Source organism: Ambystoma mexicanum, chromosome 6q (assembly GCF_040938575.1).
Source record: "Ambystoma mexicanum isolate Mex_15411 chromosome 6q, UKY_AmexF1_1, whole genome shotgun sequence".
In the NCBI taxonomy this organism is placed as follows: Eukaryota; Metazoa; Chordata; class Amphibia; order Caudata; family Ambystomatidae; genus Ambystoma; species Ambystoma mexicanum.
In genome coordinates, this window is record NC_090937.1 from 486,003,092 (window position 1) to 486,018,959 (window position 15,868).

Here is a 15,868-nt window from a genome sequence, read left to right on the forward strand (position 1 = left end):
CGCATTTTAAAGAATGCCATCACTAGGTGGATAGTCAGATGTATACAACTTTGCTATTCCCTATCAAATAAAAAACTGCCTTTTTTACGCTCAAGACTCACTCCACAAGAGGTATAGTAGCCACCCTGGCTTTCATCGCAAATGTCCCTTTAGACAGCATTTGCAAAGCAGCTGCATGGAGCACAATACATACTTTCACTCATCACTACGCATTGATACTCATTCCAAGACCGATACAGAGGTGTGGGACAAGCGGTTCTAAGACATCTGTTCGCTCATGAACCTTCTCACATCCCTCCTTCTAACACTGCTCGCTAATCTATGCACAGCATGTGATCTAAGCAGATTCCACAAGCCTCTGATGCTTGTATCTATTTAGATTCACATGCGCTCAACCTTCGTCCCCTCGGAGAGAAGGCGCATGGATGCTTATGAGCTTGTCTGATACATATCTGCTTGGATACAACTGTACTCGCGCTACACCTCATGCTACTTCATGCCAGAAAAACAATTATCTGAGGGACCTCGACGCGTGAAGGATCATGGGTACAGTGGACGTCACACCAGGGATAGTATTACTGGCACGCTCTGTTGACACCCCTTTTCGAGTTCCGAAAACAACTGTAATACTCTGCAGCTTCCACTAGATGTCGGCCTATGCACAGCATGTGAATCTAAGCAGATGCAAGCATCAGAAATACGATTACGGTGAGTAATCTATCCTATATATATATTTCTGAGGCTTGTGGAATCTGCTTAGATCACATGCTGTGCATAGGCCGACATCTAGTGGAAGCTGCAGAGTATTTGTTTGTTTTTCGAAACTCGAAAAGGGGTGTCGAACTAGGGCGTGCCAGTAATACTATCCCTAGTGTGACGTCCACTGTACCCATGATCCCTTACGCGTGTAGGACCCTCAGATTGTTTTTTTCTGCCATACATGAAAAAAACAATCGCATGTTGCAGAGTTCTCTTGGCATTAGCCAAATAAACTAAATGTATTGTTCAAACTTCCCCGTTCTTTCCACCCTATGCCGAAGATCGACACCGGTGAAGATCGAGGAAATCAGCCGCCGAACCTCCACAACGGACCTTGGGCCTCAGAAGGCCTCTGGCCTCGGCCCGGGCCTTGGAAGGCCTCTGGCCTCGGCCCTATACAAGTATGGAGAGTGGGGGGTGGTCATACAGGCTCCCACATTTATTTCCTACATATACCGCCTGCTGCCAAATTGATACATAAGGAGAGTACTCCTTCCAAATTCTGCTCCAAGTGTAACAGGATGTTCCCCTGGGTAGATGAGCACAATACGTGCAATTTTGTCTCTGACGAGACCATCACGAGGCTACCTGTCGAGCTTGCAAGCTCTTTAAGCCAAAAACACTTAAGGACCGTTCCACTAAACGCTGGGCCACCTACGCCAGGCAACGGACCCCGAAGGGTCTTTTAGCGATGGCAGCAACGCCGCCGTATCGGACGACGAGGGCAGAGGGGTGACTTCAGACACTAACACGCAAATCCCTGACCCCGGAGGACTGGCGGCCGCTCAGTTATGGGGACAACACCCGGCGGCAGAAGCGCTACACACACCACTCCCCCCCCCCCCCCCCCCCCCAAAACGCGTGTCCAGCGATCGGCAACCTAAGACACTGAGAGAGTGGTCCAACGATTCTGTGTCCTCTGGGCGTTTGTTATGGAGAAGTCTCTCTTTAGGCTGAATTTCCTAACCTAGTGAGTCCCCCAGCAGCTTTGCTGGATTTCTGGAGTTTGTTTTTTTCCTCCTGCCAAGAGTGAGACTTTCTCCCACTCTTGGACATGATTCATGGTATTCCTTTGATTGGTAATGTGTTTTATGGGCTATGGGGTCCTTTACTCCATAGGGTCTCATGTGTTTTTCCTATGTGTGTTACACGGCACCCTCCGTGCAGTAACACAGGGGTGTCATAGTGACACCCCACCATAGACTCCATACCCTGGGACTGACTACTGTCTCCCAGGGCATGTAAAGTCACCATTGGCTTTACTAGACCCAAATTATTAACAGAAACCAGTACAAACCAGCATATTGTGGATCTACTGGTCGGGGCAATTAGATTGCCCTGGGGTCTGTTAGTCGAGGGGGCACGTCTCCGTCCCCCCTGATCGAGTTTTGGCTGGTGGCAGTGGAAACTGCTTTTTATATTCGACCACGAATATTTTCCTATGGGATTTTCCCATTGTTCGAGCCTACCAAATTTAATTATTTCATTCTCATAGCCTCGAACATACCGCCGGCTTATTTAATTAATATTCATTCGCCAGTGGTATTTTTTGCCAGGACTCGATTCTAAAATGGCGTTTGTGTTCTCTTCTGTGACTCCAACCCAAGTCGAGCCCTTTGTTCCACTTTTTGGCTGGCTTCTCCACAGAAGCCTCCAAAAGTGGTGCCACTCTGTCTGGGTACCACAAGGGGTGTGGGAGGGGGTTTAGGCACCCTGGACTGAGTTACCTTGGTAACTCAAGTCACACTCTTGTGTGATTGGCCCAGGCCGGCTCACCACTTAGCATGTTTGATTGACAGCTAGGCTGAGTGAATGGGGGTATGCTGCATAAAAGCAGGGCTTTGGGGACTGGAACTTCAGAAGTCGCCACAGGACCTGAGAATCAGACGAGGGAGAAGCTGAGCCGACCTGCCACGACGACACTACCGGTGGAGCCCTGCAGAACCGACTCACCACTTCCCGACGACAGAGAAGATCTCCCGGCTGGAGAGACTTCTTCCCCTGACTGGTGGGCACAACCAGTTTTCCTTTTTCTTCCCACCCCAGCCCGGTTTGTGGTCAAACTGCCCGTGCCAAGCACCCCGGCAGCCGGATAGCCACTCACCACTGAACTGCGAATCACCGGACCACTCCTTGTACCTGAGAAACTCCGCGGCTGGTTTCTTCCCTGGCAGTGCAACGGACTCCTGTCTTCCTCCACGACGAGATCCTCTCTTCCCCCGGACGAAGCACCGACTTGCCCCCGCTGGAGTATTCTCACCACTTTAAGGTACCGTGTCCGCCAGGCCTCCCTTTCTAAAGATTGCTACAAGGTAATAACTCCTTAACCTTCTGGACTGTGCTGGCCGCCTTGACCCTCTAACTGGCCCCTGTCTGTGGTTCAACTCCTTTTTGAACCTTTACAATACCTTTGTGCACTGCAACCGTGTGACCTTGGACACATTTCGAAGGTGGATCCGGCCTCTTGAACTCTAACTTCACGGTTTTACTTTGCCTTTCTCCCTTGTTGTGTTCTTGAAAAAGTGTTGGGATCTGTTTCAATTTGTTCTCTGCTTTTCTCTCCCTTTTTAAAAACAAACTATTAGAGTGCCATCTACGTTAAGCGCTCACCGCTGTCTGAAAATAAGTGGGGCTTTACTTAAGACTGGTCTAATATTCTTTTAAGGGAGTGTATATCTTTTAGTGACCGTGTTTCTGAATTGCTTATTATTAGTGCCTGTGTTTTTCTAGATGTGGTTTTAAATAAATAATTATATCTCTTTTACACCAAGCCCTGGTCAGTGTTTACTTGTTCTATTGTGTGCTCTTGACCTATTGTGAATACTCTGCATACTGCCTAACTCTTCTTAAGGGAAGTCTGACTGCTCAGTCTGTGGTACAGACTGCTACCAAGTGGATTTACTGCCAAACACCTGTAGTCCTAAATCTTTTGCAGTGGTCCCAGAGGGAACTGCACAGGTTTCCTCCTAACCGCGTTCTTGTTCGAGATCGCCTCATGACAAAAACCAACCGTCCATGGTTGAAAAAGGTGTCACACTCCCAATACTCCCAGAGGCCCCATCGTCAGAAGACAATTCTGACCTCTATCCCCAGTCAAGATGTGTAGCGTATACTCCTGAGATTCGACGCCCTTCCTCCAAGAACACCTCTGAATCTCAGATCACCTCCAATTCTCGACGCGAGGTGTCAGATACCACTTTTGAATCGCGACGTAAGGCACCCGGTTCCTCGGAGGCCCCTAAAGGCACTGGGAAACATTCCTCTCGTCATGGGAAGGGGGAAAAACACAAGAAGCCTTCAGAACTTCATGTTCATAAGGAAAAACAAAAAGCCCCCAAATCAGTAGAAGGGTCCAAAGTCCTGTCCCACCAAGGGGAAGATCATCCCTCCCACTGCTCAAGAGATGGGTATGGAAGAACAAACAGAACAGGTTGTGGTTATCCCTAGCTCCAAGGATTGGAGCTCTGCTGATATCGATATGGTTATGAGAAGAATGTCCTAATTATTTTCATAGTTATGCTAACACACCAGCTACCTCAGCCCCTTCGGGGTCCAAGGATTCTCAACCCCCTAATAAAAGACCCCGCTCTGATGCCCTGGTGCAGGATTTGGGAATAAACCCTTTAGTCATTGAATCTTTCCATCCCGAGTCATATTGTGATGAAACAGACCCACAAATGATGGAAGACCAAACAGGGGTCTCTTATTATGGTGGTGATGACGAGGAGGAGGAGGAGGAGGAGATGAGGCTGAAGCCTACAATCTTGACTCCCCAATTCCTATAGAAACCCTGGTGCATAACTCACCGGTTGATAATCAACCACTCCTCAACGAGATACTGGCTAAAGCAGCAGCCCATTTTCAGATTGACACTCAAGGTGTCCAAGAGGACAGGGATTTTGCGGAAAAGATCCTGGGTGACAAAAGAGCCATTGCTCAAGCTATCCCTATACTGAAGTCTGTCCAGCGTAGAATTGACCCCTCGCTGGTAACTCCAAATCTTACTTGTGCAGTGAATCCACGAGTTGAAAAATTATTCTGTGCCGCACCTTCTGATCCCCTATATATTAGGGGCCAATTAAAACCTGACTCTCTGGTAGTAACAACCACCAGAAAGAGGGCAGGTACACAACTCGCTTCTTCAGAAGCACCTCCCCAAAATGAGAGCAAGAGACTATATACTATCGGCAGGAAGGTTGCCACCACTTCCGCCCATCAGGCACGAATTGCAAACACCACTACCCTTTTTGCAAGCTACAATTGCCACCAGTGGGAACAAGTAGCTGCTTTGGTATCTTCCGCTCCTAAACCACTGAAGAGCCAGTTTGCACAGCTGGCAGCAGATGAAAGGTCGGTTTCAGGATGCATTCTAAAATCAAACTTTGATGCAGCAGATAATGCTGGAAGACTAATTGCCGAAGGCACTATGATAAAACGTCAAACTTGGTTAAGACAATCAAGGTTCAAACCCGAGACTCAAGCCACGCTTATAGACATGCCAGTTGAACAGGACGTACTGTTCGGCAAGGCAGTGGAAGAAGCCTTAAAGACAGCCAAGGATGAGTATGAGACAACTTACTAATAAACCCTCAGGACAGAGGGGAAACTCTAATTTTCGTCGCTTTTGGGGCCAAAGCTCCCAGAGGGGTTTGAATTACTATCAAAATCAAGGAACCTCATTGGGCAACAATCAGTTCCAAGCATCACAAGCCTACCCCAGAGGCCATCGCAGAGGCCGCACTAGGGGTAGAGGCAGCCCCGCTAGAGGTGCTACGCCACCCAGTAAACAGTGACGTTGCACTTTTCCACCTTCACCCACGCATGGGAAGGGATCACTACGGACAGATGGGTGCTGTCCAGTGTCCGCAGGATACTGTATAGAACTACTAGAGCGCCCCGACAACCAAGACAGAAGGTACACTCGTTGGAGCACCAGAAAATCCTTCTCGAGGAGATTGCCATTCTACTTGCAAAGGACACCATAGAACTCGTCCGGGGCAACCAGCTAAACATGGGTATTTATTCAACCTACTTCCTTGTGCCAAAAAAGATCTAACAATGCACCCAGTATTTGCGCCCTGCAAACCAGTATGTCAAGCCACAAAAGTTCTGCATGACTACACTCCGAGGTAATCCCCCCCCCTACTAAAAAAGGGGATTTCCATGGCAACATTGGATATGAAAGATGCCTATTTTCATATTTCAATGTTCCCAGCGCACTGAAGGTTCTTGTGTTTCAAAATAGACAACCATCACTACCAGTTCAAGGTGCTGCCCTTTCGGTATAGCCTCGACTCCAAGGGTATTCACCAAGGTACTGGCGATGGTGGTGGCGCACCTCTGCGGTGAGGCAATCCCAGTGTACCCTTACCTGGACGACTGGCTCATCACAGGGGAAACCCCCGTAATTTGCAGACTAAACATTCAAAGAACTATCAACCTCCTCTTCCAATTGGGCTTCTCAATCAACGAGAAAAAATCAAGCCTGGTGCCAAGCACCTCAAAACAGTTCCTAGGAGCTGTCCTAAACACCCAAGAGGGGTTGGTCTTTCCATCAGAGGAAAGAATTTGAAATCTGTTGGTGCAAATTCCTCAATATCAGGCCGGTCACCAGATAAGGGTGCGCAAAGCGATGCGTTTGCTAGGCATGATGGCATCTTGCATTTACCTGGATCCCCACGCGCGCCTGCGACCCATGCAGGAATGGTTGGCGAAACAGTGGTCTCAAGCAAGTGGTCAGTGGGACGATCTAGTGGTTGTTTCGCCAACACTAGTACAGAGTCTTCGCTGGTGGACAAGAGAAAATCTTACGAAGGGGAAACCCTTCTACAATCCAGAGATACAGGCCGTTGTCAAAACAGGCACCTCCCAAGCAGAGTGGGGAGCCCCCTACCATCACCATACAGCTCAGGGTCTCTGGTCTCGCACAGTGGCTCAAAATCACATCAATCTGCTAGAACCTCTGGTAGTCTTCAGAGCGCTTCGGGCATTCAAACCTCTCCTATCCAACTAGTCAGTGCAGATCCTAACACAGCATGGCTGCAATGTTTTACCTAAACAAACAAGGGGGCACTCGTTCGGCAAATCTGTCCAAGCTTGACCAGAAAATTTGGAAATTGGCACTCAAACTGAAGATTTACCTGTCATCTCAACATGTTCCACGGGATCTCAACTCGCTAGCAGATGCTCTGAGCAGGGATCCCCTCCCAGAAGAACACGAGTGGAGACTACACATAGAAGTTGTAGGAGACCTCTTCTCTCAGTGGGGTTTCCCCACTATAGACCTATTTGCCACAAGTGAAAACAGGCAGTGCCCAGACTTCGCATCCAGGTTCCCCCAGCCAGGCTCCAAGGGTAACACCCTATGGATGAATTCGTCAGGGATGTTTGCCTACGCTTTTCCTCCAACCCACCTAATGAGGAAGGTGGTGAACAAGATCCACAGGGAACCGATGACACTCATCCTGGTTGCTCCTATGTGGCAAGACAACCATGGTATCCACACCTATGCAAACTGGCGGTGTGCGACCCCATCAAGCTCCCATGCTGGTACAACCTACTCTCCCAGCACGAGGGGCTAACGGTGCCTCCTCAGCCCAACTCCATGAACTTGGCAGCATGGCTCCTGAGGGCATAGAGTTTGGACATCTCAATTTACCGCAGAGATGTATAGATATCTTGAGAGTCAAGAAAACCTAACACGAGGCACTGTTACTATGTCTAATGGAAACAATTTGTAATTTGGTGCCAGAACAAGCAAATCAACCCAGTTGATTGTACTCCTTCTACTGTTGTCACCTATAAACTCCACCTACTGGATGCAGGGTTAGTGTTTAACACACTTACAGTGCACCTGGCAGCTTTATCAACCTACACCACTTCCCATAACAAGGTGTCATGGTGGAAAGTGCCAGTCGTCAAAGCATTTATGGAAGGGGTAAAGGCACTCCACCCTCCCAATTTCTAACCCACCACCAGGTTGGGACCTTAATGTGGTACTTGCTAAGCTCATGGGACCTCCCCTTGTGCCCATGCACAAATCTAGTCTCAAACAGATGACTTATACAACTGCCTTCTTAGTAGCCATCGCCTCAATAAGAAGGGTCAGTGAAATTCAAGCTCCGTCAGTGCAGGATCCTTTCTTTACTATTCATAAGGATTAACTGGTTTTACACACTCACCCTAGGTTTTCATCTAAGTTAATTTCCAAATTCCATGTTAACCAGTTTATTGAGCTACCTGCCTTTTTCCAAGAACCCAAGAGCTCTGCTGAGGTGAAACTCCACACACTAGATGTGAGGAGGGAGGTCCTTTACTATGTAGACAAGACCAGACCGCTAAGGAAAACAGATCAGCTGTTTGTCTCCATAGCTCCAGGCAGAGAGGGAGATCACATCTCTAAGAATGCCATCTCTAAGTGGATAGTCGGATGTATCCAACTGTGCTATTCTCTTTCAGATAAAACACTACCTTTTACGCCAAGGGCCCACTCTCCACGAGGTACTGGAGCCACTCTGGCTTTCATTGCAAATGTACCCATTGACAGCATTTGCAAAGCAGCAACACGGAGCTCTATTCACACCTTTACTAAGCACTACTGCATTGACACTCATTCCAAGACAGATACTCAAGTGGGACTGGCGATTCTAAGACACTTGTTCGCTCATGTACCTTCTCACATCCCACCTCCTTCTAACACTGCTCGCTAATCTATGCACAGCATGTGATCTAAACAGATTCCACACGCCTCAGAAGGGATACATTACTCACTGTAATCGTATTTCTGATGCTTGTATCTGCTTAGATTCACATGCGCCTGCCCTTCCTCCCCTTTCAGAGAAGGCGCATGGATGCTTGTAGTCTTATCTATCTTATCTGCTTGGATACTCTGTATTCACGCAACTCCTCATGCTACCGCATGTAAAAAAAATATACAATCTGAGGGTCCTACACGCGTGAGGGATCATGGGTACAGGGGACGTCACACTAGGAATAGTATTACTGGCACGCCCTGGTTCGACGCCCCTTTTTGAGTTTCGAAAAACAAACTGTAATACTCTGCAGCTTCCACTAGATGTCGGCCTATGCACAGCATGTGAATCTAAGCAGATACAAGCATCAGAAATACGATTACGGTGAGTAATATATCCCATATAGGGAGTCCCACCCCCACCCCGCAGCCCACACCACCTTACCCTGATATATTTTTTTACTTTACCCCCCACATATATATATGTGGCCAAATGAGGCTGGGCTTTTGGGCTTTGGTATTTTTGCCCTCGTCTTTTGGGGTGTTTCCATGCACCACAGGCTAGTGACCACCGAAGTTCTGGCTGCGACTGCGGAACGGCGATGGTTATAGCGAGGTAGCCTACTGGAGAGCTGGTTAGTCAATTGGGTGGTCCAGGGACACGTCTGAAGGCTCAGGGCGGGTGGATCCTAGAACACGTCGAGACCCGGTCCCACCAGTCCAAGAATTGAAGCACTGCACAGGACCTTTGCAGATCAAGTAGCCCAACAAAGCTTCACTGGGCCAGACACAGGAAGGGATGTTGGGCCTCTTCAGCTGTCTTCTTTGGATCTTCATTCGGCTGTTCTTCTACAGAGTTCTTGGCACCAATGCTATTCTGAAGGAATGGCTGCAGAAGTACTCTTCTTATCCAAAATCCTTTCTGGAAGCAAGTCAAAGCCCACCAAGTGTAAGCTTATTCACCATTCAAACAGCTAGCAGTGGTCCAATCAGGGGGGCCACTGTTGGTTTCATTTGTGTCCCACTGCCAGACTTTCAAACAGCACGGACGCGGAGTGGGACCAGACAGCCCCACGCCCTTCCTAAGCCACACACAGGCATCACTAGCCTTTGAAAGCATAAGCTTTCCTGGGGAAGTGCATGACCTTTTTATTTCCTGATTTGGCAAGGCAGGAAGCAGGCCAAAGAACAAGCCAATATCTTGTGACATGGCTGTTTTAGGGCACTAGCCAGGTTTGGTATCTATATGTGGTAAACATAAATAACTAAGTTTAAGAAACACTGTAACCAGCGCCACGATGCCTTCGGTCTGATGTGCGCTTAACAAATGTGAATAAATAATAATAATGAATTTGCACACTATAAATAAACCACAAATAGTAAAAATATGAGTGCTGCCACCAGCTTGTCTCGAGGCACATTTAAAAGTAACCAAAAATCCCAAGTCTAAAAGACAATAATTATATAAAAGTATCCCCATTGCACTGCTTTGTAAGATGTTGTGTGCAATGCTACAAGTTACAAAAAGTAAAAGAAAAGGGGAAACATTTTACTGATAGTCTGAAGTACTGATTATTTTCCCCATAACACATTGAGCAAAAGGCCAAACGAGTGAAGCTGAATGCTGAATGCTTCACTTCCCTGTAAAAATCAGGTAAGGTTGAAAAACAAAAGCAAAATGTTTGGGGGGTTTATAGAACTCTGGAGGTAAAGTTGTCAAAAGAGCAATCTTTCCTAACCCTTACAAATGCAGTGTCACCAGGCTGGGCTGGGACAGCAGTTATTTTTATACCGTGTTTTTGGCACTTTACTAATGCATTTTAATGCATGATACCATAAAGAGTACAATTTACTCTAAAATAGCTGTGACATGAGATTTTCAAAAGTCCTTTGGCCTTCTTCCTGCCCTCACTCATCTGGAATTGCCGTGTATGAAAAGCCTTTTTCCAGGAAAAGCCTTTACTGCCCCGGGCATAGAGATGGTCTGTGTGCGGCCAGATGTGGGTGCTGGGATTGTCTGCTCCCAGTCCATATCAGTGCCCCTGAGTGTCTGTTGCTGGGTTCAATGTTTGGCAAGTGGATATACATAGTTGGTAACCACTGTCAGTTTGAATGGTGCAGTTAATTAACATTGGTGGAGTAGGTGGGGACTTGAGGCCTAATCCTAGATAAAAGGAGCACTCCTGCAGCCATTCGAGAGATCATCTTTGGAGCCAAGATCTGTACGAAGAAGTGCAGTCCACTAAAGATCCATGGTTGTCTGTTGCTGTTGACCAGCATCCACGTCAGTGCAGCCCTGGTGAAGCCCTGCTTTTCTATTCTGATGTGAAGTAGGTCTTGATTGGTGCTTCGACCCCTAAACGGGTGGGAACAACCAGTCTCAACCCCTGCTGGAGGATCTGTCCCTGCTGAGTCTTTGGACGTGTCCCTGGACCACCCAGTGGACTTATCGGCTCTCTCCTGGGCTACTTCGCTGCAGTCATCGCCATTCAGAGTGCATCCTTGAAACTTGGAGGTTCTTTAACTTGGTTCTATGTTCATTCAACCCCAGTTTTTTATTTTTATTTTTTGCAGCTTTTTTTGCCCAAAAATGTTTTGCTTTTTTTTTTATTTGGGGATGCGGGGGGTGTCCCCCAATTTCCCTCCGCTATTATGTATTCCCTACCCCTTATATAACCTTACCCCGTCCCCCCCCACCCTCCATATTTTCGATTATTTTTTTCAGCAAAAACCTTTCGGGAAAAGGTGCCACGAGAAAGAAAACGGGTGATGGATGAACGTCGTACCCTTCAACTTATGCTACAAGAATACCACCTCCTGCATTCTGAACCTTCACATCCCAACTGAAGACATGCAGGACCTGCTCCTTTGTTTGCCAACGAAGATCGTCTGTCACATCCTGAACGTGTTCTTTGCTCCCCTGGAGGTCGCCTGATGTTGCCTACACCACAGAAGTCTTCTCCTTTTCCTTTTCATCGCAGGGCTGATCACCTGGACAATGCCTGGAACTGTAATACATGTACTGTGTCCAATTGAACTCAAATCTGCATACAAAGCTGACCTCTGCAGCCGCTTCTCCTCGGCTAGACCAAGCAGATGTATGTGACACCAATGAATTCCAGAACCCATTAAGTGGTCTTTGGGGAAAATCTAGGTAAGGTGGTAGGTTTACATACCCGTTTCATCCCACCCACATCCCCCAAACCTCCATAGTGTTACATGGGCATAGAGTCCAGATCTCTCACTTTCCTGACATAGATCACTAGTGTTCTTGTCAAGCATCCTCACTGGGCCTTATCTAAGGTGTTGGGTTGACAGACCCTTACCCTAACATTTCTAAACTTTTGGAACACTTCATTGCAACAATTGGCAATACTAAATCCAATAGAAAGCCTACCTGAACAGAATATCTTGTGCAGTTGGTGGCCTTAGGGCACGAGGCCCCATCCTATCTCAGGGTTGGGCTTACTAAGAGTTGGGTAACTCATTCTAGGATAGCTCAATAGTGTTTTATCTCAGATTCCCTAAATCGATTACCTACCTGTGTTACTGGTTTTGTATGAACTGTTTATCTCTCTACTCTTTACTATTCAGTTATTGAAAGTCTTGCTTATGCTAGGCTCTCTCTTGGTTAACTGTTTTTAACAAAGGGTAGGGGGTTCTAGTCAGATCCCGCCCCACCCCCCATTTTTGTGGATGTGTATTTTTGATAGTTGTGACAAAACTTGGCTGAAGGTTTCATTGCATAGTGTGTATTTTAATAGCCTAATACAGCAGTATATAATTTTGTAATTGCCTATATAAGTTGAATTATTGGAATGATCTGCGTGTCCCCTATTGTAGTCCTAGACCACTCTCACACCCCTCGAGTCCAAGCCTTGCCACTCAGCTACTTACCTTGGTCAGGGTTTGCTAGACTTTTGTGTCTTTACTGTTCACCGTAATAGATTGGCGTCTCAAAATCCACCCCATGTTTCATTTTGGAAATTCCTCTGAACAGTTCTACAGAAGGCCGCAATAGTGTGCAGGAAGTCCTGCTAAGTACCTTTTGACATCTTGCGGTCAAGCATCTGTAATAGGAGTGGGCTTGGAGCGCAGGGTGAGTAGGTAATGGTTTAATGCTAGGATGCGAACCATTTGTTTTGAAAGACTTAAGTGTAATAAACCCTTTTGCGCAATTTTTTGCCAGAAATAAAGATGTTTATTTTTGATGATCACATCACAAGGCCTTGGATTTTCAGAGAGACGGCATGATGTATTGGGTATTTTTACATCTATATTACACCTAGAGCTAACGATAGACACTGTTTTTCTGTGGTGATAGTTTCCCCCCGTGGTGTGCAATATGCCCTTCTGGGCCTTGGCTGACTGTGTTGGAATGTGTACTGTTCTGTGTTCTATTGGATTAGGACTGAACATTGTTACTCTGTGCAATATTGTCTAGGGGGGTCTTTCCTTAATGTAGCTCTAAAGTCGGCATGCATAGTGTCTCCTGCGAGGTGTATGGGCCTACATTTTAGAGTGAATATGGAGTTGGGTCTTGACCGGCCATCTACTGTTTTTTTTTTTCTTTTTCATTTGCACTTTGCTCTGTGTTAGGCTTAACCAGAGTATTGTTTTTCTTATCAATATTTTGTTTGTGCCCTTATAAATGTTTATATATTTTCAGTATACCAGTGTGGTGTATCCGTTTGTGCGGACTAGTGGGAATAAGTGTATCTTACTGCTATGCTTTCTCCGTCCTGATATTAAACCTAACTTCTCTGAAACAGCTACCCATGGACATTCTGGTCTTTCCTTTTGGTTGACACACTGTTCTACCTTTACGGCAGATAGTTGCACATCCCTCACCAGAAGGCTGCAGAAATCTCCCTAATAGTGCTCCAGCATTTCCCTCGTATGACTCGCTAGTGATTTTGAGAAAGGTAACACTGATCCCATTAAGACATGCACATGCTTAGAAATGGCTCTAGTGATTGTGTAAAACTGTAGGTAGGCACCGAAAGACTGAGTGACTCGGTAAAATTGCTTTCAGCACCTGTGTAGAAGGCACTGGTGAGCAGATTTGATGCCAGTTTGTTCAATGAGTTTGGCCTGTGGTAAACCAACATCATCCCCTTCCCTCACCCAATTACCCCAACACATTCTTCCATGACTAGCAACCAAAAGTAATCTAGGGCACCCTCATCAGAGAAGTGTATGTATTCGATTATCTGGCCAGCCTCGGGATATGCTATGCAAGCGAAGAGTGAGGACTGCAGATGTATGTATGCAGGACCAGAGCAAGGACCTCTTGTGCACAGTAGGGTATCAGACCGTCCATAAATAATGGGCAGCATGGAGTTGGGTAGGTGCATTTGTAGGAGACTTCTCCATAGATGTCCTTAGCATAACTTACAGTAGCGACAAGTCCGAACCGAATCCAGTGAAACTGCATTGAGACATGAGTAGATAGTCACAGGCTGCATTGGACTTTGGTCAACATGAAGTGTTGAATTACACAGTTTGTCTAAATCCCTCACTAACCTGAAGATAGAAAACCTAATTTCTGAGGAGTCTTCGTAGAAGGATGAACCTGCATGCCATGAGTTGACCTTTGTGCTTTCTTGGCACAGCTGGAGATGTGTGTATGCTCAGATTTTCTTTGCTAGTTTTTACGAGTTTGTCTGAGATTGGTTCTTACAGATGCCCAGTGTTCATAGTTCTTCTGGGCCCACTGAATGCACAGTAACTAAAGCCAGTAGCAATGGGGGTCCTCTGGGGAAAGTAGACCAGCTTTATCCAGGATGGGGTGACATGATTTTGCGCCAAATGTACTTCTATGCTTAATGAGTTTGAAGCTGTAGAAATGCTCAAATAGAACCAAACTGGTCTCTCAAAACCCCATTCAATGAACAGCAAACATGATACGTGTGTCTGCGTTTCTTTGATCTAATGATGAAAATGTAGGCACGCATAGGTCCCCTCTATATACAGAGTTTAAGCACACGCCTTTTCAAATGGGATCATGTTCTTCTCAGTCAACTTATACACAGGAGCCTATCAGTTGAAAATAGTAGTTTAGCCTCTAGTGAACTGCCTAGTTTCGAGAAACACCCATGGAGGGGCGTAGGCATGTAGGCTTCTTTTTCCTGCTCTACTCCTGACTGCGGGTTTAGAGCAAGTATATGCTTTGGCTGTGTTTAACAGAGTAGGAGCATTTGTGTTTTTAAACTAAACTGTAGGGGCTTGCTAAGTAAACTAGAGCTCTTGACTTCTACATTTACAAAGCGAGGCCTATTTGCATAGCTGATGTTCGTTAAAAAGATGCTCCCATGACCAGTCACCTTTCCTTCATACTTGGAGATCTACCCTTCACCCTACCTGTAAATGCTTGGGCATGTACAGCAGTCAACTGCTTCTAGGTAGGTTTGTACTTTATAAATCTCATACTGCCAGCACCTCCTCTTTAGGGATGTCATCAAAGCTTTTTTGCACAGCAAAACTGCCCTTAATAAGGGAATGTGGGGTTCCCTGTATTGGTAAAGCCGGTTTTGAGCACATGGTTGGAAGTAATGTGCCAGCCTGATACTGGTGGGGAAGAGATTTGGTTTAATAGCAAATCTCACCCTTTCTGAAGGGTTACACCTACCAATACATTTCATTCGCTGTGGGGAAAAATTGGGAATATGTTTTTTCGGTTTGATGAAATTCCTGTGATTGATGGCTGGCTCCCAGTGGGTTGCACCACAAATTGGTGGTCCTGTGCTTCCACACTGTGGTATTTTATAAGATGCAAATAAGGACATCAACTTTCCATATTGTGCCAGGACTGTAGCATTGGGGAAGTAGAGGTCATATAGTTTGCACGCAGTGTGTTATAGACAATTGCCGTTTACCTGTTTAACTTTGCCTTATATTTAAACCACTTAGTCAAAAAGAAAAAGAAGAGTCACGTGGGCCCCCGGCAAACTTGCATCGAGTTTATCTTCCACAGACGACTTCGGGATCGGTTGTTTGAACACAACGAATATCTCCAAAAGACCGAAATTCGCGAGTTTCCAAAGTGTACCGGAAATGGATGATTGTAAGTAACTGCAAAGTGTAAAAGTCCATGGTTTTCAAACTGTTCATAAAACAATTATTTATTCTGAGCTGGACTGAATGTTAACAATGCAAATTAAGATTGTGGGAATGCACGCATCTTTGTAGACTTTCACATCTTCGTGTTATTTGATTGGAGATTTCTCCCACAAGGGGATCCTGCTAAGATTCCTGTGTTTTTGAATTCTGCGTAATATTTGGGAAGAAATCCTTTTTTAGGTCTGGGGAGGGAGAACTTTAAATCTGGCATTGCTTTTGCAGCAGTATGTAGTGAGG

At 46.2% G+C, this 15,868-nt stretch overlaps 1 protein-coding gene across 5 annotated transcripts in view; it reads left to right on the forward strand.

Annotated features, from left to right (window-relative positions):
* Nucleotides 1-15,868, forward strand: part of CENPE (centromere protein E) — a 2,471,681-nt gene that overhangs the window by 490,242 nt on the left and 1,965,571 nt on the right. For all 5 annotated transcript variants that reach the window (XM_069630970.1, XM_069630968.1, XM_069630972.1 and 2 more), the window contains exon 14: nucleotides 15,422-15,575. In XM_069630970.1, coding sequence (XP_069487071.1) covers nucleotides 15,422-15,575 — 154 coding nt within the window. The remainder of the gene's footprint in view (nucleotides 1-15,421; nucleotides 15,576-15,868) is intronic.